General features: G+C 47.4%; 1 protein-coding gene across 1 annotated transcript in view; it reads right to left on the bottom strand.

Moving 5' to 3' along the window:
- Window positions 1-1631: 1631 nt before the first annotated feature.
- Window positions 1632-20287, bottom strand: part of LOC149329004 (TNF receptor-associated factor 5-like) — a 47924-nt gene continuing 29268 nt past the window's right edge. The window contains exons 7-11 of the mRNA XM_089560061.1: window positions 18625-18687; window positions 17744-17797; window positions 15889-15951; window positions 6103-6174; window positions 1632-3800 (exon numbers count right to left, since the gene is read on the bottom strand). Of these exons, the coding sequence (XP_089416187.1) occupies window positions 3618-3800; window positions 6103-6174; window positions 15889-15951; window positions 17744-17797; window positions 18625-18687 (435 nt within the window). The 3' untranslated portion in view covers window positions 1632-3617. The remainder of the gene's footprint in view (window positions 3801-6102; window positions 6175-15888; window positions 15952-17743; window positions 17798-18624; window positions 18688-20287) is intronic.

Raw genomic sequence — 20287 nt, 5'->3', positions numbered from 1 at the left:
TCAGTTACCTTTCCTAGCCACAACAAACCCGTAAGAAAGGTGAACGTGTGCATCATGAAGCTGCCTCATGTGCAATCAGTGGCGCGTAGCATATACTCAGTGTCTTCTGTATATATTTATATATGTAGATTTATATATTTATAATATATATAGTTTTATTTATATATAATGTATAGAGAGCGATAGGGTTCTGTTTCTTCTGTACAACTATGCCTACTTCATAAATACTGTATATAATATGACAACGACATACTTGAGCTTTGTCATGGTTGTATGGCTTGTGTGTTTTCTCTCCCAACGTTCACCAAGAGTTCATCGCTGCACGTTCTCCTGTGGCAGTTTTAGCTCGTGGGCAAAGGAGTCAACGGAAAATAAACGCAACAACTGCGAACATCTCAGACCTTTCTCACGAGATACCACGTTTCCAAAGGCAGCAGAGGCTTTCTTGGCGGCGTCTAATGCATATTTTCTTCCGGTGCATGCTGTGGATGCCAAGTTCCTTCCGCTTCGCATTGAATTTCCCCAAGTGCCTCAAAATGTAATCTGGGGCGGTGATTTCTCCTCTGATAGTCGTGAGAAAATTCTAGGAAAGAACCATAAGCATCTTTTTTAACTGGCTCTTATGCACGAGAAGCAAAGCGAACAACGATGCCTAACTTGTAAATGCTGGTTCTCTGAAAAATAGTGTCATTGTGGGCAATTCTAAATCAGAGCGGGAACTGCTTACACTCCTGTAGACACGAAAGCTCCCAATAATATAGCTCATAATATCTAATTCGCCAGTGACACTATTTACTGCCGGTAAAAAGTCAGCAAGCGCTCAGCAGCAGCTGCAGTAGGCGTCTAGGTGCCATACATCCGGAAGGCTTACAAAAGCAGCAGCCCCCTGCAAGATGGTGAACACCAGAACAAATAAACACCTAAGCTGGCATCGCGGGACTTCGCCGTCGCCAAGAAAGGCCTTCTGCCGTAAGATTCTGTGCTGTTTCCAACACGCCATCGAGTCCAAAAATTGCTGCTCACACGTCGGATTCACACATGAACCCGCACAAGCTTACAACGTACCGACGTACGCCGGTAACAGTCCTCTCAAGACAGGAGCACGCAGGTTCAACGCATACAAGTCTCTCGGCGTCCATTTGAGCAACTTTGCACATACCCCGGTGCGGGGACGAACCGCACCCTTTGACTCGCCACTGAAGCCACAAAAAAAATAGCATCCTGTCTCTTCAGTCGCCGTCGTACTTGTTCCAGCGTCGAGCAGTTTTAAGCATCTTGACAGGGCCGCGACATCACTGGGTATTGGGGAAATGGAAGTCAAACGATCAGAAAAAGCTATATAAATGAAACAAGCTGCACTCGGGAATGTTTTGTAGTGGGATAACTGACAACGGCAACAAATTCAAACAAATCAAAGTAAAAATATTTGCATCCAGCATAGTTAATGGCAGTTCTGTTAGTTCACATCGACTTTGTCAAAGGCTTTGCGTTAGCTGCTTCGGAATCGCATCGTTAATATAATATAATGCGAAACAATAAGACGATTAAATAGAGCATTCAGAAAAAACACTGCTAAGGTGAACATTACAACATAGTTTTCAATTCAATGTTGAAAATGGCGGTGATGACTTCAGGCGTCTTTTTTTCATTAAATAACCGATTGCACCTCGAAAAGAAGAGCCTAGCGTTTCATTTCTACGTGCACAAGAACACGTTTCCATAGAAAGCTGTGGCTGAAAAAAGCAGCACAGAGCTCGACATACTCCGAACGTAGGAAGCGCAAAGAATTTCTCCGATTGGAAACGTCAAAGCCAGCAAAGAAGCTAGATTTCATTACTAGTCGATTTATCGGTGTAATGCATGCAACTTTAGGTGAAGATGTATTCCAGACGTTTCCAGTTGCGTCAACAAGAATGAGCATCAGCGAAGAAGGGCAGTTTGATTGCAGCTTGAGGCAGTGTCTAGGCTAATTTAGGATATAAAACAAAGCAACCCTAAAGCTTATTTCCGGCGTGAAGCTCACAGGATAGCTCTAACAGAAGAGCATGTTGCGAAGAACAAAGTTTCGAAAGTTAGCACAAGTACTAAGCAGCCTCTTCTCAAGCAACTATGAAATGCCTTAGAGCTTATACTCGAAACTATACAAATATCCTATAAATCAGCATACGCTACAACATCCATCAGTGCCTAAGGTCTAAAAGTCTAATTCTGTTTCTGAGTGAAGTAAAATTAGTGCCGTTATAAAGCTCGTAAAAAGTACCCTGGCATACATAATTTGTGAGCATATTATTTCGCCAGATTCGAAAATAAAAGTTCGAATTTATTCCTTGAAAGTCTGAAGATGCTGTACTCCAATAATGAGATTTTTCAAAAGAGCACTATATTCACTGTAGTGGTCCTAATAATTTGCAAGCCGAAACGAACGCAACAGCTTAACAATTTTTTGTTTCTTGGGCATAGCGATTCATTATTAATTAGCAAGCACAAATACCCTTTCCCTCTCTTTCTTGCAACCACTGATTGGAGAATCGAAGCCCATACCTGGGATGTATAAAAAAACAATTTTTCCTCGACAATTTGTTGTGACTTGTAAATGTCATAACCTTTTATCCTGAAAATCCTTTGTAATACCTTGCCAAGCTTAACGACGTTACCAGGAAATGTGTGCAGCTTTACTACTCTATGAAGCAAATGAGGCAATGTTCTGCCCAGGCAAACCTAATCTGAGTTTGCATCTCTGGTGCAAGCAGTAACGGAAAAGAGTTATCTCGCACGTAACCAAAAGTTTCAAGATTATACCTCTGGTTGATGCTAAGCCCACTGTGTGGCAAAGCAAGAAATACCTAAAATATGAACGATGGATAACTTCACAGTTTTACAGCTAACATATGTAAACCCATCTGCAACTTTCCATAGAAATAATCTCGCACTCAGCCATTTGATTTCACGTCGGATTGTAAACAACTTCGGGGTGTATCATTTCCTTGCACACCATATGGAAACAACATACCAAATGAAATATAAGACAAAGTTGAACTTGACAGCTCGAAGCAAGGTTTAGAACAATATCAGAGGCCCCGGAAACTTATCAGCGTCGAAGGAACAACTGTTTGCTTTGTGTCCATGTTACAGCGGCCAAGATCTCCTCGGGCCGGCTCCCCACACTTCGAGGGAGAGCTCGAACGCTCGCCACAAACGATGAGAATGACATAAACATAACTCGAATGCAGCAGCAAAGCAACAATCGCCGAACATCGCACCGCATCACCGGAGAACTGTCCTCCGGAGAGCACATCCACCACCGCACCGACCCCGCTGAATACCCTTCGACGGCGCCAGGGCCAGAAAACGAGGCCAACAACGACACACACTCGCGCGCGCGCACCAGAGTTCGCTCGACCTCCTCGTCTCTCCTGTCCTTCGTCCTTTTGTTTGCATGAGCATGGGCTGAAGAAGGGACGCGTGCGGCGGCTCCTCTCGCCGCCACCCGCAGCGCCTCAGACTCCCGAAGGTCCCGCACCGCCGCCGCCAGGCGGGTGCTGGTGTGGGTGTTGATGCTGGTGGTGGTGATGGTGGTGGAGGTGGTGCTGGTGCTGCGCTCCACCACCGGGCGTCTGTCAGGTGCTGTGGTGTTGGCGGCCCACCCGGGTGGACGAAGGGGCCATCATGCTCACGGTCGGGATGCCCACCGCTGCGCCGGCGGCTGCTGACGAGGAGGAGGTGCCGCGGGCGCTCACGGGCCGTGACACGACTCCGGCTTCGACGAACCGCGGGTACGTGACCCTCTCGATGGTGCCGTCCTGTCGCGAAAGCCACGGGGTTAGAGCGCGTTTGCATCTGTGCGAAAGCATTGAACGAGTAAGAACCCCACAAATGAAGTATCTTAAAAGGACATCTTGCTGGGCAAGTTGGTAACTGTTCACCTTTGGTTACAGGCGTGAAAAAAAGACGGAACACAAGACAGAAAGACGGGACGAAGCACCACTCACAACTGATTTATTCGAAGAAAACATGCACAAATATATGCCGTCTTATGTAGACAGAAAGACGGCATATATTTGTGCATGTTTTCTTCGAATAAATCAGTTGTGAGTGGCGCTTCGTCCCGTCTTTCTGTCTTGTGTTCCGTCTTATAGAGACAGAAAGATGGCATATATTTGTGCATGTTTTCTTCGAGTAAATCAGTTTTGAGCGGCGCTTCGTCGCGTCTTTCTGTCTTGTGTTCCGTCTTTTTTCGCTCCTGTAACCAAAGATGAAATGAAGTATGTGATTGAACCGCTGCGAACAATTTCTGCGCAACAAACGTGGAAAAGAAACACAACAATAGCATCAGGTGCCTGCCGGCCCGGAGAATCGGGCCCAGACGTTCTCAACGAAAGTCTGGAACACTTTCCTTAAGGACATGCTACTCGCGGTAACGCTGACTCTAGAAGGGACTCTGCACAAAACTCCATCCAATTGTCGCTCTCAGCAAAAGTAGATTATCTCCCTCTTCCTGGCAGTGTTGATGTTTTACGGCGACTAAAGGCGCATTTATCGACTTAAGTGTTGGATTTAAAAATCTTCCCGCCAGCCAGTTACAACTCATGGCGCTCTTTGCATTGTTCAGAATGTTACACCTCGTCACCCAACACCGCGTTCATCGAGCTGGTGGATGTACCAGTTGCCACACACTTTATAGATGCCATAATTTTATGACAGCTAACATGCCCAACGCTCTTATTTTTTTTCAGTTATGAAGTGTTCTTAAAGCAAATTTCGCAATCTATAGGTTTAGTTTATGGTTTATGAGGGTGTAACGTCCAAAATCAACTCAGGATATCGGGGACGCCGTAGTGAAAGGCTCCGGAAATTTAGACCTAAGGTTCTCTAACGTGCACTGTCATTGCACAGTACACTGGCCTATAGAATTTTGCCTTCATCAAAATTCGACAGCCAGCGTGGGGATCGAACCCGTGTCTTTCGGGTCAGCAGCCGAACGCTATGATTACTTAGCCACCCCGAGGGCTCTTTTTCTACTTGTGGAACATTCCCGAAACCGTTTTTTTCCGACAGAGCAGAAACTTTGCTACGTATATCGATGTGACTAGCACTGTCTTAGAGAGTATTTTGTCTTATGGTACAACCAAGGCACCCAGCCCCACAGAAGTCTAGATTAGCAAGCATCGCCTTTAATCTTTCAGTCTTTGTCAAAAAATCTTCAACGTGTTCTATTAATTTGGCTGCCAGCAACCAGACGCAAGCTGTTTCTATTATTTTAATAGATTTCCAATGCATTACACACCACATGTCGTGGAACACGCGAAAAGAGACTGCACCCGGTGCCGGCTACCTCCGCATGTCATGTATATTTGCGTAGCAGCTTGGCTACCGCACTGCTGGTTACCGCGCTGCTTTGATGAAAATTCATGTATATGCACACAAAAACTCATATTGCGTTGCAAGAATTCGCCACCAACACTGATGATCATATGCATCTGCAATACCCTACCATAGCGTAAGAGCTGCGCATAACTTGTTTAGAACATGGAGCTCTCAACTATAGCATCTTCGCATTTTGCCCATACGTCTGCGCTAATGCTGTCCTAGAGATCCTTACAGCTTAGTAATATAGACCTTCAGAACGGAACATTTAATTCAGAGTGCAACGCAATGAACACTGGCACAATGGAAAGCCCATTATGTTTGTTCTGTTGGATGTAAACCGCACAATTTATGAGTGACTTTTACGGTAGGGTTGAGTCAGCAGAAGTAATTGACCGCACGAAACAGAAACCATCATATCTGCATTCAGTGCTCACTGCCTCGAAGGAGCTAAAGGCGAACGTCCTAGCGGCTTTGGTGTTTGTTCATGAAAATAGATGTCCATAAAATCCATGGAAACTCTGCCACTTGGTAGGCACTTGGTAGCCTAATGGAAGTGCACTTAAAAGAGTTCTCACCAAAGGCTGCGCTGTCATTCAATTCATTCTATCAGCATATCTGACCCTGCGAGAAACAGCCTCTATCTTTTTGCGTTTCACCTGCACATTCAACAAAAGGTGCTTTATTCATTAGCATGTACACTGCCCTAATCCACTTCATCGTTAAATGATGACTCACCCCCGGAATCCGATGATGTGTCGTGGTAGTGCCGTCCATCTTCGAACTCGGAATCGGGTGGATCGTCTTTTGCTGAAAAAAAAGAATAAATATAGAATATAATAATCAGCAACGATAAAGAATTGGAGCATTGTTTGAAGCGGAATAATCACTTTTCGCAAATTGTCCATTCAGATGCTTCAGTCCGCCCAGTACTACAACGGTTTTAGGTGCTAGCTTTTCTGCGGAACTTCTGCATTTTCGCAGAAGTTACCCGCACTTGCCAATCTTTTCGTCAGAATGATCTAAATGTGGTTAGAGATAGTGTAACGAGTGGCTAGTGGAACTTAGCCCACATAAGTGTAAATCTCTGTCCATCTATCATCGCCGTAATCCTCTTATTTTTCCTTACCTTATCTCTGAAGTTCCTGTAAAGTAGTACAGTCATAAATGTATTTAGGCGCAACAATCTCTAGCGATGTTTCTTGGCGTTTGCACATTACTAACTTAATATCGTCAGCCAACCGGGATTAAGGACTCTTAGCTCACACAGAACCACTTTTTAGCAGCCTTCGCATAACCACCATAAACTTCATTTACAAATATTTAATATTTAAGTGATATCTAGGGAGCAAAAACAGGGCAACAATTTCATTCAAGAAACATCTAGCTCACAAGAAATACTAATGCTTACCCCACAAGGCAAAATGAAACATTGCATGTTCCGAAACCACGAACTAATTACGGGACCCAGTCACTAAGCTATTGACTACCATCATTACTCAACCCACCCGACGATGTTAGTCTGATTTGTTAGTTCTCAGCACTTATATCTTTATATAGCAAAACTTCTACTGTTTGCTCTGTATTCTCGATATTTTATCTATAATTTCTGGTGAATTATGTTATCTGTCTCGTATTCCTACTTTATATTGCTCGGTTAATTTGAATCTTGACTTATGCTTTTGTTATCTTTATGATGTTTGTTAATCATTGCAATGCCAAATTGTTTTGTTAATACACCTGGACAAATCAGTAGCCTGCACTTAGAAGAAACATGAGCCTCGTCAAGCCCCGCTTCGGCTTTTTGCCCTTGTTCCTCACGTCGTGTACTCATGATGTCGAATAAAACTGCCTGCCTGCTTGCCCGCCCGCCCGTTCGGTCGGTCGGTGTGTCGGTCGGTCGGTCCGTGGGTCGGTCGGTCGGTCTGTGGGTCGGTCGGTCGGTCGGTCGGTCTGTGGGCCGGTCGGTCGGTCGGTCGGTCGGTCGGTCGGTCGGTCGGTCGGTCGGTCGGTCGGTCGTTATCGGTCGGTCGGTCGGTCGGTCGGTCGGTCGGTCGGTCGGTCGGTCGGTCGGTCGGTCGGTCGGTCGGTCGGTCGGTCGGTCGGTCGGTCGGACGGTCGGTTGGTCGGTCAGTTGGCCTGCCTGCCTGCCTGCCTGCCTGCCTGTCTGTCTGTCTGTCTGTCTGTCTGTCTGTCTGCCTGCCTGTCTGTCTGTCTGTCTGTCTGTCTGTCTGTCTGTCTGTCTGTCTGTCTGTCTGTCTGTCTGTCTGTATGTATGTATGTATGTATGTATGTATGTATGTATGTATGTATGTATGTATGTATGTATGTATGTATGTATGTATGTATGTATGTATGTATGTATGTATGTATGTATGTATGTATGTATGTAATCTACATCATGCTCCCAGCATGCAAAGTTATTAGCCTACAAATCATTTGTCAGGTCTGAACCAGAATTTGCATCGCCCATTTGCATCATCCTCATCACGCTTATCTTATTAACGCTCTCGAATCTGTTTCTGGAGTAGCATGCTAGGCTAATAACTAGGCAGACCTCTCATTTATTCATTGTAGTCTCTCTCTCTCTGGACTCTGTTCAAATCGCGCTGCTCGTTTCATTCATTCATCACTTCAGCGTAACCTCTTTGAAAACAGCATCCGGATTATCATCCTTGTGACTCCATCTTTGCGTTGCCAGCCTATCTTTAATTCACAAAATTTATCCTTATTATCCCCCCCAGCACGCATCTCGCGCCTTACGGGCCAGCAACTATAAATAAGTCACCCGGCATCGTTCTCGCACTGTTACATTTTCATATTCCTATTTTCCTCGCCTCCCAAAAAACGTTGCTATCATCACGGTCTCATCATAGTTCATTCAAAATGTAAACACTTTCCTGTTATTGTATGTTTTTTGTGCCTTGCCAACCCTTATGTAGCACCCCTCATTGGGGCCTTTAGGTAATAAAATGAAATGAAAAATGTCGTGTGGACTGCCTGGAATAAAAACGACTTCCATAAGCTATTTTTAACTCCGAAAAGAGCATTGTGTATGGCCGCAGCTAGTAAGAAAAATTTCAAATTATGTTTATGTTCGCAGTTATTTTCATTGCTGCAATCTGAGCTTGGCCTTTCGTACTTTCATTAAAGGCAAGCACGATTTCATAAGTTTCCGGAATAATTTTCTTTCTAGGAGCACAACATACGGTTTACATATGGCTTTCCTATTCACTGCAAGATTCATAACTAAATATGAAGTACAAAGCACAGACAACCAAATTGCAGCCCTGTGCAATGCGTGCCATTAATTTGCTGAAATTGCGCAAGAAAAAGTAATAGTGTGTTTGTCTTTAAGAAAGAGCTGAAGTTTATTTTGTGAAATTGCTGACAATGGTTGGTTTGGTTGGTCTATGGGATTTAACGTCATAAAGAGACACAGGCTATGAGGGATGCCATAGTGGAGGATTCGGGAAAATTTCGACCACCTGAGGTTCCTTAATGTGCATTGACACTGCACACTACACGGCCTCTAGCATTTCGCCTCCAACGAAATACGAGCGCTGTGGCCGGGATTGACCCCGAGCCTTTCGGGTCGGCCGCCGAGCACAGCAACTACTGAGCCACCGCGGTGGCTAAATAATGACTAAATAATTTCCTGTATTGCTACTGTATGTATTTTAATAAAGTTGTCCTTTCACAGGGTCTTTCATTTTCCTACGCTGAAGTGCGTATTCGTTTAAAAAGAAGTTTTGTTGCCTGCTAAGCTATTGTAATGCATAAATAGTTAACTGTTTAGTTAACTGTCTGTGCCTTTCATTTCTTTTTCCCACTTTATTGAGTGCGTTCATTTGAAAACTGTTTTCATCGCGAATATGTTTGCCTGTTCAACCACCACTGTAAAGATATCTAATCCGGGGTGTACGCCTCGTCAGGAGGCATGTCTTGTGTGCGTCCTTTCGCCTGTCCTCGGGGACATATTGTATAAAATAACCAAACCAAATTCTACTACTACTTCTATACGTCTCGGCGCTGTATATATGAAAACCAGTGCTTAGGACTTAAAGCCAGTAAAACCATCTCCAGGCCCAAGTAAAAGATAAGTGGCTATGGGAGGTGACTAGTGAATTAACTTATCGTCTGGATGCTGGCAGAGCCTCTTAACTAGTGCAGTAAATGTAAAATAAATGTCTGCAAGTCATTTCGCGCTTTCCGGGACAGTCGCATGTTTCCAGCTCCTATAGCTTACACTTCTAAGAATTATCATTATTATAATAACACTTTCCGGCATCAAGTACTTTTTAGATATAAATGAGAAAGCAATTCACAAATAACCAAACATACATGAAATTTCTTTTGCAGAAAGAATGCTTCAATCTTTTATCCTCCTCTTCCAAGGCAGCTCCTTCAGTTTACCGCTCAGACTTTTTTATCTCAGATTTGTGCAGTTTTCTTCCGTTTCACAGGCATAACTTGGATGTTACGCTGTTTTAAGTACACTTTAACCAAAATCGATCACTGGTGTCATTATTTTCCCTTGAGTACGTGGTAAAGGCAGAAAAAATCAGCAAGAAAGCTGTAATATTGATACATGCATTCGAAGACACAGAAGTAGCGCATGCACTAGAAGAGGAAGAAGTTAGTTGGCTCTCGCGCGCGCGCTCGAACCACTGAGGAACTTTTCTTTCTCCGTATTTTTTGTATTGTATAAATTCTAGCTCTGCGTCCCAAATTTTTAGATTTAATTATACTCCATTCCCTGTACATGAGTGCGTTTGTATCCGCTATGCACCCTGGCCAATCCCCCGCCGTGGGTATGTGCCATTCAGCCCGAGGACATCATCATCATCATCATTGACCGCCGCAACAACAACAACAACAACAACAACGACCGCCGCAGGTTTTCCGTCTCTGCGCTGGTGTTCTTTTTGGCGTTGCACGCTACAGTTTGGTGGAGCAGTGCTGGGTACGCTTCCTGACCTGCACACTCCGTATAGCGTCACTACGGACCTCACACCGGTTCACCAGCGACCCAGCCGCCGTCTCCGCGGAGAGTCGCCTGAATTTGGGCCCCTTCCCCCGCCAACAAGGACGACGCAGCCTCGACCGCCGAGTCCAACTGACATGGCCACTGACACCAAGACCCCGCCGCCGATCCAGCCTCTACCGTCGAGTCCAACTGCCATGGCCGCTGACACCAGGCCCCTGGCGCCGATCCTTTGCCACCCACCGCGAACACCGCCATCTTTTCACGGTGACGTGTTCGAAGACGCTGAGGACTGGCTGGAGACCTTCGAGCGGGTCGCACGTTACAACGGCTGGTGCGACGAGCGCAAGCTCAATAACGTCTACTTTGCCCTGGGAGAGTCTGCTCGGACGTGGTTTGAAAACCACGAGGCTACCCTTCCCACCTGGGAAACGTTTTGCCGGAGTCTCCTGGCTACGTTCCCCAACGCTGACCGCCGGGAGAAGGCTGAACTGCGCTGTACTCCCGAAATCAGCGCACGAACGAAAGCGTGCGCATGTACACCGAAGATATGGCCCGTCTTTTCAAGCGCGCCGACCCCAACATGACAGAGGAGAAGAAGCTATGCCATCTCATGCGTGGGGTTAAGCAGGAGCTGTTCGCGGGCCTCGTGCGCAGCCCACCCCGCACGGTGGCGGAATTTCTAACCGAGGCGACCACGATGGAGACGACGCTGCAACAACGGGCCCGCCAGTACAACCGGGACATCAACTGCATGGTGCCCGAAGGCTTTTCGTCGTGTCTCGGCGGCACTGCAGACACCTTGCGCGAACTAATTCGCTCAGTTCTCCGGGAGGAACTCCAACGGATCCATCTGCCCCAGGTTGTACCTGCGCCGCTGGCAGCACTGACTGAAGTCGTCAGGGACGAGGTGCGACAGGCTGCGCAGGCACCTCCCGTACCCGAAGCGCCGTCCCGGTTCGATGACAGACCCACGTACGCATCCGTTGTACGTCGCACGACAGGCTACGGTCCCATTACCCCAAAGCCTGGCGTGAGCAACATCGGCACATGTCACGCAAGCGTACCTGGCTACGGTATGGCCCCGGCGACCCCCGTGAGTAACATTGCCGCATATTCCACAACCGCATCTGCTACAGCTGGGCCACGCCCTCGCAAGTCGGATTTGTGGCGTACACCGGACCGCAGGCCTCTGTGCTACCACTGTGGGGAGCCCGGTCACCTCTACCGAGCATGTCCGTACCGCCAAGTGGGCCTTCGCGGTTTCCATCCCGACGCACCCTGCCCTCAGAACGGCGAACGTCCGCATGAGATTGCGCAGCATCTATGGGCACGCCAGAACCCTGCCTACTCTTGAAGGCGCGAGTCGCGTTCCCCTTCGCCTCTCCGTTATCGCTCATCCAGCCCTGGCCGCCAGAGTAGCTCTGCTGGCCGTCGCTCGCCGAGTCCGCGTCGGGAAAACTAACACCAGCGACCTCTGGAGGCAAGGCCGCTGACGTCGGGACGTGTCAAGACCCTCCATCGCGAAACCCTCGAGCCGACGATACCTGGACAGCGAGAGGCAGCGACAGTATCAGATACGCCGCCGCGGTGGCTCAGCGGTTTTGGTGCTCGGCTGCTGACCCAAAAGACATGGGTTCGATCCCGGCCGCGGCGGCTAGAATTTCTTTGGAGGAGAAATTCTAGAGGCCCGTGTACTGTGCGATGTCAGTGCACGTTAAAGAACCCCAGGTGGTCGAAATTTCCGAAGCCCTCCACTACGGCGTCTCTCATAGCCTTAGTCGCTTTGGGACGTTAAACCCCATAAACCAAAACCAAACCAGTATCAGATACGCTGCATCCGATTTGCGTGTGACAGTTGATGGCACTGAGATTACCGCGCTGCTCGATACCGGTGCTGATTATTCTGTTATGAGCCGTGTCTTTGCTGGAGAACTTAAGAAAGTTCTGACACCGTGGACGGGGACCCCCATTCGCACCGCTGGTGGCCACCTAACTTCCCCTGTGGGCAAGTGCACGGATAGAGTTGGGATTAGTGGTTTCACGTACGTTGGTGAATTTGTCGTACTCCCCGAGTGTTCCAGAGACTTGATTCTGGGGATCGACTTCCTGCAGTCGAACGGCGCTGTGATTGACTTTCAGGAGGCACGTGTCACGTTCTCGACCAAACAGGCTGTGGCGCGCTTTGACTCCCGCGATCCCTGCAGCAACGCCCTGCGCATTGTCGAGAACGACGTTACGGTGCCGCCGCGGTGCAGTGTTCTGGTGCTCGTGCGGAATGACCTCTTTCACGACTACGAGGGCCTAGCGGACAGCCATAGCCCACTGCTGCTTAAGCGGGGACTTGCCGTTGCAAGAGGTCTCGTCCAACTACGTGACGGCCGCACCCACGTCCTCCTGACTAACTTTGCCAACGAACATCAGCACCTGGCCAAAGGCATGGCTATTGCCTTCCTCCATGACGTTGCTGAGGTTCCAGGTTTGTGCACCGTGGGAGGACCCACTCCGGAGCATGCTGGCCCCCATCACGTTCTTCAGTCCGTCAGAATACATCCTGCCCTGCCGTCGGTTCAGAGGGATCTTCTGTCGGGCCTCTTGGCAGACTTTGCGGACTGTTTCGCTACGTGCTCGAAGGTCGGCCGAACTCCACTCGCCAAGCATCGTGTCATCACTGACGAGACTACGCGACCCGTCTGCCAGCGCCCATATCGTGTTTCCCCGGTGGAGAGAGAAGCCATTCAGAATCAGGTTGCCGAGATGCTTGCAGACGATGTCATTCAGCCGTCCACCAGGCCGTGGGCATCGCCTGTGGTTCTTGTCAAAAAAAAGGACAATACTCTGCGTTTCTGCGTGGACTACAGGAAACTTAACAACGTGACCAAAAAGGACGTTTACCCGCTGCCCAGGATAGATGACGCACTCGACCGATTGAGGAATGCCCGATACTTCTCATTAGATCTTAAAAGCGGGTACTGGCAAATCGAAGTGGACGAGCGAGACCGGGAGAAGACGGCTTTCGTGACGCCTGACGGCCTCTATGAGTTTAAAGTGGTCTGTGCTCAGCACCGGCCACGTTCCAACGCATGATGGACACTGTCCTCTCCGGTTTAAAATGGCAGTCCTGCTTGGTGTACCTGGACGATGTCGTTATATATTCGACCACCTTTGACCAACACTTGCAGCGGTTACGCATTGTGCTACAAGCGCTCAAATCCGCACAACTCACCATCAAAGCCGAGAAATGCCATTTTGGCTTTGAGGAACTTCGCTTTCTTGGTCACGTTGTCAGCGCACAAGGTGTTCGCCCGGACCCTGATAAGACCGCTGCCGTCTCAGGTTTTCCACGCCCAACTGACAAGAAGGCCATTCGCCGGTTTTTGGGCCTGTGCTCCTATTATAGGCGCTTTATTCAAGATTTCTCGAAAATCGCGGAACCGTTGAACGCACTGACCCGTGACGACGCGCCCTTCCTGTGGGGGACCGACGAAAAGGCTGCATTTACCGAGTTTCGCAGCCGTCTGCAAAGCACTCCGATACTCGGCCATTTCGACGAGCATGCTGCCACGGACATCCACACTGACGCCAGCAATGTTGGCCTTGGTGCAGTGCTGATACAGTGGCAAGATGGTGCAGAACGGGTCATCAGTTATGCTAGTCGAACACTTACGCGCTCCGAGACCAATTATTCTACGACGGAGAAAGAATTTCTTGCAGTGATATGGGCCATCTGCAAATTCCGACCGTACCTCTACGGACGACCCTTCCGTGTGGTAAGCGACCACCACTCCTTATGCTGGCTGGCGAGCCTCGAAGACCCCTCAGGACGCTTGGCTAGATGGAGCCTACGCTTGCAAGAATACGACTTAACAGTAGTTTACAAGTCTGGCCGTAAGCATCAGGATGCGGATTGTCTGTCGCGTGCGCCTATCCCAATCAATACCGAAGAAACCACCGATGATTTTCCTTTCCTGGGCTCTGTTAGTACCACCAAAATGGCGCAGCTTCAGAGGGCGGACTCGGAGTTGGCGCCGCTCATCGATTACCTCGAAGACAGTGAAGCTCCCATCCCGCGTGTTTTTCTTCGAGGGCTTCACACCTTCACTTTACGGTCTGGTGTTCTCTACAAGCGCAACTTTGCCAACAGCGAAGAAGTGTTTCTACTTGTCGTACCATCACAGCTGCGGTCTGAGATCTTGAGTGCCTGTCATGATGCACCATCCGCCGGCCACCTTGGAGTCAGCCGTACACTCGCGCGGATTCGACAAAAGTATTATTGGCCCAGGTTACTCCCATCGGTGCGGGCCTACGTAAAAACGTGTCGTGAATGCCAACGTCGGAAGACTCCTCCATTGAAACCAGCCGGATTTCTTCACCCCGTCGATCCACCGAAGACCCCTTCCCAACAAGTGGGCATGGACCTCCTTGGTCCATTTCCGAAGTCTTCGTCTGGAAAGCTTTGGATAGTCGTTGCGACTGACTACCTCACACGGTACGCTGAGACCACGTCTCTTGCCAAGGGCACTGCTGCTGAAGTGGCGCAGTTCTTCGTCCACAACATTGTCTTGCGTCATGGAGCACCCGCCGTTGTTACTCACCGCGGAACTGCTTTCACAGCCCGCTTAACCCAGTCCGTGATGACTCTGACGCACACGAGCCATCGACGTGCTACGGCGTATCACCCGCAGACAAACGGGTTGGTAGAACGACTCAACCGCACACTAGCCGACATGCTATCAATGTACGTTGACGTCGAGCATCGAACTTGGGACACCATTCTGCCGTACGTAACGTTTGCGTACAATACCGCCCTGCAGGAAACAACCCGACTGACCCCCTTTCAGCTTGTCTTCGGTCGCCAGGTGACCACTCCGTTGGATGCTATGTTGCCCGTCGACCCTTACTGCGACTCTGACGCTGACCTCGACGTAGATACCTTCGTTCAGCGTGCTGAGGAAGCGCGTCGACTGGCCCGCCTGCGCATCCACCGTCATCAGGAGACTGACGCCGCTAGGTACAACCTTGGGCGCCGTTTCGTCAGTTATGCGCCCGGCGACCTTGTGTGGATTTGGATACCTGTTCGTCACCGCGGGCTCTCTGAAAAGCTGCTGCGCCGATACTTCGGCCCTTACGAAGTAGTGCGCCGCATCAGTGATGTGGCTTATTCAGTTGCTCCCGCCCCGACAGCTTGTTCATCGCGCCGGTCGCACCGCACTGAAGTCGTACACATTGTTCGCATGAAGCCTTACCACGACCGGCTACCTGACTGAACTGCGGTCCACTGCAGCTGCGTTCTACCCTTTCGCTGACTTTTCTCTCCTAGCAGCATCGTGTCGATGCTGCCGAAGATGGGGGCAGTGATACATGCATTCGAAGACACAGAAGTAGTGCATGCACTAGAAGAGGAAGAAGTTAGTTGGCTCTCGAGCGCGCGCGCTCGAACCACTGAGGGACAGCCGCAGGTTTTCCGTCTCTGCGCTGGTGTTCTTTATGGCGTTGCACGCTACAATATGTAATGGACTGATAGCTAGATGTCTTACCTCAATCATTCTTGACAGGTCGTCCAGTTTTGCTTTTAACTTTCGGTTTTCTTCTTGCTGTGCCTGCAATAGACAAAAGTGCATCATTTCTGTAAGCTCATAAGATTGGCACTGGACGTGGAAATACAACGTCATATACGGTCATTAATTACGTTCATTAAAAAAAATCAGTTATTCGACACACGAACAGGTCGTGACTTCGGGAAGCTGTTGGATGCATTGCCTTTGGCGTAACATGTTATATAGGGTCAAACCGAACACTCAGCTTGGCTTCCATCCTGGCTATTAAGGCGAAAGCCTTTAATGCTTCATACTGTCGTTAGCAGATGCGTCGGCAGCCGTGTCGACTGACGCGTCGGCAGCCGTGTCGGCAGATTTCTCCGCCTTTCAGCGTCACCGCTGAAAAAGAACTTGCGCCGAGGGTGGGAATCGAACCAGGGCCTTTGGCATTTGAAGCGGAGACGCTACCACTCCGCCAAGAAGGCTCAAGGTTGGAGCAAAAATAAAGGCGCATCTAGTGAATGCATGGGTTTCATAAATAAAATAAAAAGAATAAAGTCAAGAAAAAGAAATATACAAATAAAAATAAGGAAATAAACAAAAAATAAAAACAAAATAAAAGTAAGATATGAAAATAAAAATAAAAACAATAAAGATAACAAAATGAGCAAAAATAAAAATAAAAACAAGATATGAAAAATAAAAAGTAAATAAAAACAAACAGTGCGCCAGGAAACGCTTTCGCCTTGCAGCACTTTAGAGAGCCAAAGTGCCCCCTGAATTTTTTTTTTTAACTGCGCGTAACATTAATATGCCTTGCAATTGTCAGGCTGTCTGGCTGTTTAGATGATGTGTTATTCTTTTCCCTCTCCAGTACGCACACATAGCCCAACCTCTCAGCAGCACATTTGTAGCAACCTACGCAAGGCTTACACACATCAAACACAAGTTAGCAACAAATCGAACGTCGATAAGAGGACTGCTAAATGTTTTCTTATCTTGTTTCTTGGACGTATCTGGGAACACTATTCGACTCCTGCAAAAACATTCATTCTTGATGCTCAAGAACATAAATCACTAGTTTATTGAACAGTTTTTCGCTCGATGCTGACAGCAGCAAACAAATACTTCTATAAATGTTTTCCCATTATGACTGCGGAGTGAGTAGAGTATAAACTTTATTGATTTCTAAGATTTAGCCTGCGGTAGAGGTCTTCTTCAAGTCTTCTCTTCAAGTCTTTAGGTTGCCTCCTTAGCCTTGGGTGGTCCCCTAGTCCAGGGCTCCACTGAGTCTGGCCACCTCGCTTGCGTGTGCTATGAGTGCCCTTTGGGCCTCTAGCTCGCAGCTGGTGAGCCGGCTCTCCCATTGCTCCGCACTTGGTGTGTCGTGTTTGTGGAACGATATGTTTCTGTCGCATTCCCATGTTATGTGGTATAGTGTTGGCCTCGCTTCGCACCAAGGGCATGTGGCGCGGTATTGTGTCGGGAGCATCTTGCTTAGTATATATAAGTTGGGGAAGGAGCCTGTCTGTAGCTTCCGCCATTTTGTGGCTTCTTCCTTGCTTAGCTCTTTGTGTGGTGGGGGGTATTTGTATCTTAGCCCCCTGTATAAACTGCGGAAATCTCTTCTATATGATTACTTAAGAAAAATACCTGGATGAAGCTTCGTTTGCAACCAAGCAATGTGCAAAACACAGCAGTGCATATTTTTCAGAAGGTTCTTCCACTGCCCGAGCATAACAAGCTCAGTGGTTAAATTTGCAGTAACGTACTTTTTTTAATAATTTTATGTCCTACTGTGACAATGAATGTATGGGTTGATGCATCCACCCATGTATCGCAAATGAGTACTCACGTGCAGTGCTCTGCTGATGGTTTGAAGCGTTGTGGACACTCTTCGGTTGCCCTCCTGCAAAACCGAAATTTTACTGAAAACTCCCTACACCTGCTTCCTCGTCTGTATTCCTTCACATAAATTCGACGACACATTCAATGCATCCTATGTGAGGGTCTGCAGAGCGATATTGGCGAAAGTTTTAGGAAGCACGGTGTAGTCGATAACTTCTCAGATGCAATCAACCTTCTAAACTGCTCTTGAAGTGAGCATCAGATCTCAAAGAGAACCATTTCTCATCAATACATTTGACGGCGCCCGAACACAGTGCTTACAAACAAGGTGGTCATAGAGCGGCAAAGCTGCAGTAGTTAACAGATGTTTGAAGAAATTTTTCCCTCAAAAGCTGCACCATCAAGCGTCTCTCTCCTGTTTTTACCGAAAACGTCAACAAGCTCACACTGGCATGTTACTTCAAATGATATTTGCCACGTGATAGCTGATGGTGTCGCAGCAGCAGCAAATTTACGCATCATGAAGACAAAGAGCTGCGCATGTACCTCCGCAATGCTTTCCTTTTCTGACATCGTATATTCACAGCGAAAAAAGCGTTTATGACTGTGCATCTACTACCATCGGTAATTTGTTTTTTTATAGGAGTAATTATCGGTGGCCGTACTTGGCAGTCTTTGTTGCTGCTAGTTTGTACGCTGTCTCTCGATAACTACATAGAGTTGACCTCAATAATACACTATACACTACAAGGTGCATTTCATTTTCGCCTTGTGAGGAAATGACTACTTTCAAGCCCACAAAACAACCATTTAAGCACAATGTAAAGGCAATCTCAAGCGTTTATGACATCAAGCAACTGGACAAAAGCGTGTAAGTTAGGTTCCCACCTTTACTGCCTTCGTCAGCGCATCAAGCTGCACGTTGAGGTGCCCAATCTCTTCCTGTTGTTCCTGCGATAATATGAAAAAATTAGTTTAGGGCAAGCAACTTTACTGTGAAGTTATTAGGCGGTACCAGTACAGTCCACAGACTAGGCGGCCCTCTTTTACATAAACTTTAAGACACTATTATGCGTAGCGGGATCTGATTATAGCTAAAACTCCTGAAACACAACCAGACAACTGAACCATGTAAATCGAAACTCTTTTAACATTCAGGAACAACAAAAAGCCGAGAACGGTAAAAGAGAAAGTTTTTCTCGTAAATCTTAAAATCTCTCCTCTAGTGGGCAAAGCAGCAGAACATTCCCGAAATTCACTGATTGGTCAAGAGAAGTATGACTTCAAACGGTCACATGACTAGAAGCCACAACATTACGTGACCACAAAGGAACCAAATAGAGACCGCTATCCACAGATGCCAAATTCAAAACTGGATCGAAATTGGTAATTAATGCAGTGCATAAAAAGTGATCAGTAGAAGGAATAAGATAACTTAATCGATTGATTAAATATAGACTAGGTGATTGATCAAGAAATATTGGCAGTGAGAACGAGCGAGAAATTATCGATTAGGGGTCAGTGGACAATCGTCAACACTCCATTGCCATCATCAGCAACACAGAAATAGCACCATCAAGACCTCGAAGCACGCTACAAGCATACCCACAACAGATACCTGCTACTGCAGCTAGCAGTGTGAATACGGCGGTTGATGGACCGACAGTTGCAAACAAACTCACGCAAACACAGAGAAAAGTTGGAAAAGCTGCTGCTACCAATGCAAAACCGAATACAATCCCATTTCACTCTCATGGTGCCTTAAGCGCCCCATAGCCTTTTATTTGTCCTCTGGGCGATTAGCCCTGCGGCAGATAACTCATTTGGCAGGACTGATGTATGCCGATGACATCGTTCTATCACACAACCGGACAGACCTTGAACACATGGCGGATATATGCGGGAGACAGACAAAGGCTGAGATTTAGAGCCCAAAAATGTGGCGTTCATATTAAAAAAGAGTGCACCATGACTGCATTCCACAATTTGAGCTATCTGCTGCTACGGCGTGCAAATACACTGATTTATCATTTAAATGGCAGATGGCATTGAAAGCGAGATCAGGGAGAGGAAATAACGAAGAAAGGTAATTGTAACAAAAGATTCCATGAAGCGTAATACACATTACGAGTATAAAAAAATTTAAGAATTAGATTTGAAAAGCTACAACGGTGCCGGGATTCTTCATAAATACTCTTGGAATTTGATACAAAATATATGCTTAAAACGGAGCAAGGGTCAGTCGGCTGCAGGCTTATGCGTGGGTGGCAGTAAGTGTAATGATTCATTTCGAGACATTGTGTGGTACTCAACTTCTGATATATTCGAGCTGAAAAGCAGAGTTGTGCACAAAGCAAAGTAGACAGCAATAGAGAAGAAGCGGTGGGTGGCGGAAGTTTGCAGGCACTTATGCCGCTGCACCGTTGATACTGCTTGAGCTCAGTGGTTCGCGAGTAAATATAAATATCAAGTGCAAGGATAATTCACTAAGGTAAATTATAAACAGGATGTAGAAGTCTACTAATTGCTGAAAAAAATTCAAGAGAAAATT

Source organism: Amblyomma mixtum, chromosome 9, assembly GCF_055824585.1.
Source record: "Amblyomma mixtum isolate Tamu chromosome 9, ASM5582458v1, whole genome shotgun sequence".
NCBI classification, from domain to species: domain Eukaryota; kingdom Metazoa; phylum Arthropoda; class Arachnida; order Ixodida; family Ixodidae; genus Amblyomma; species Amblyomma mixtum.
The sequence above is the reverse complement of the archived record's forward strand: the minus strand, read 5'-3'. Positions and strand labels throughout refer to the sequence as shown.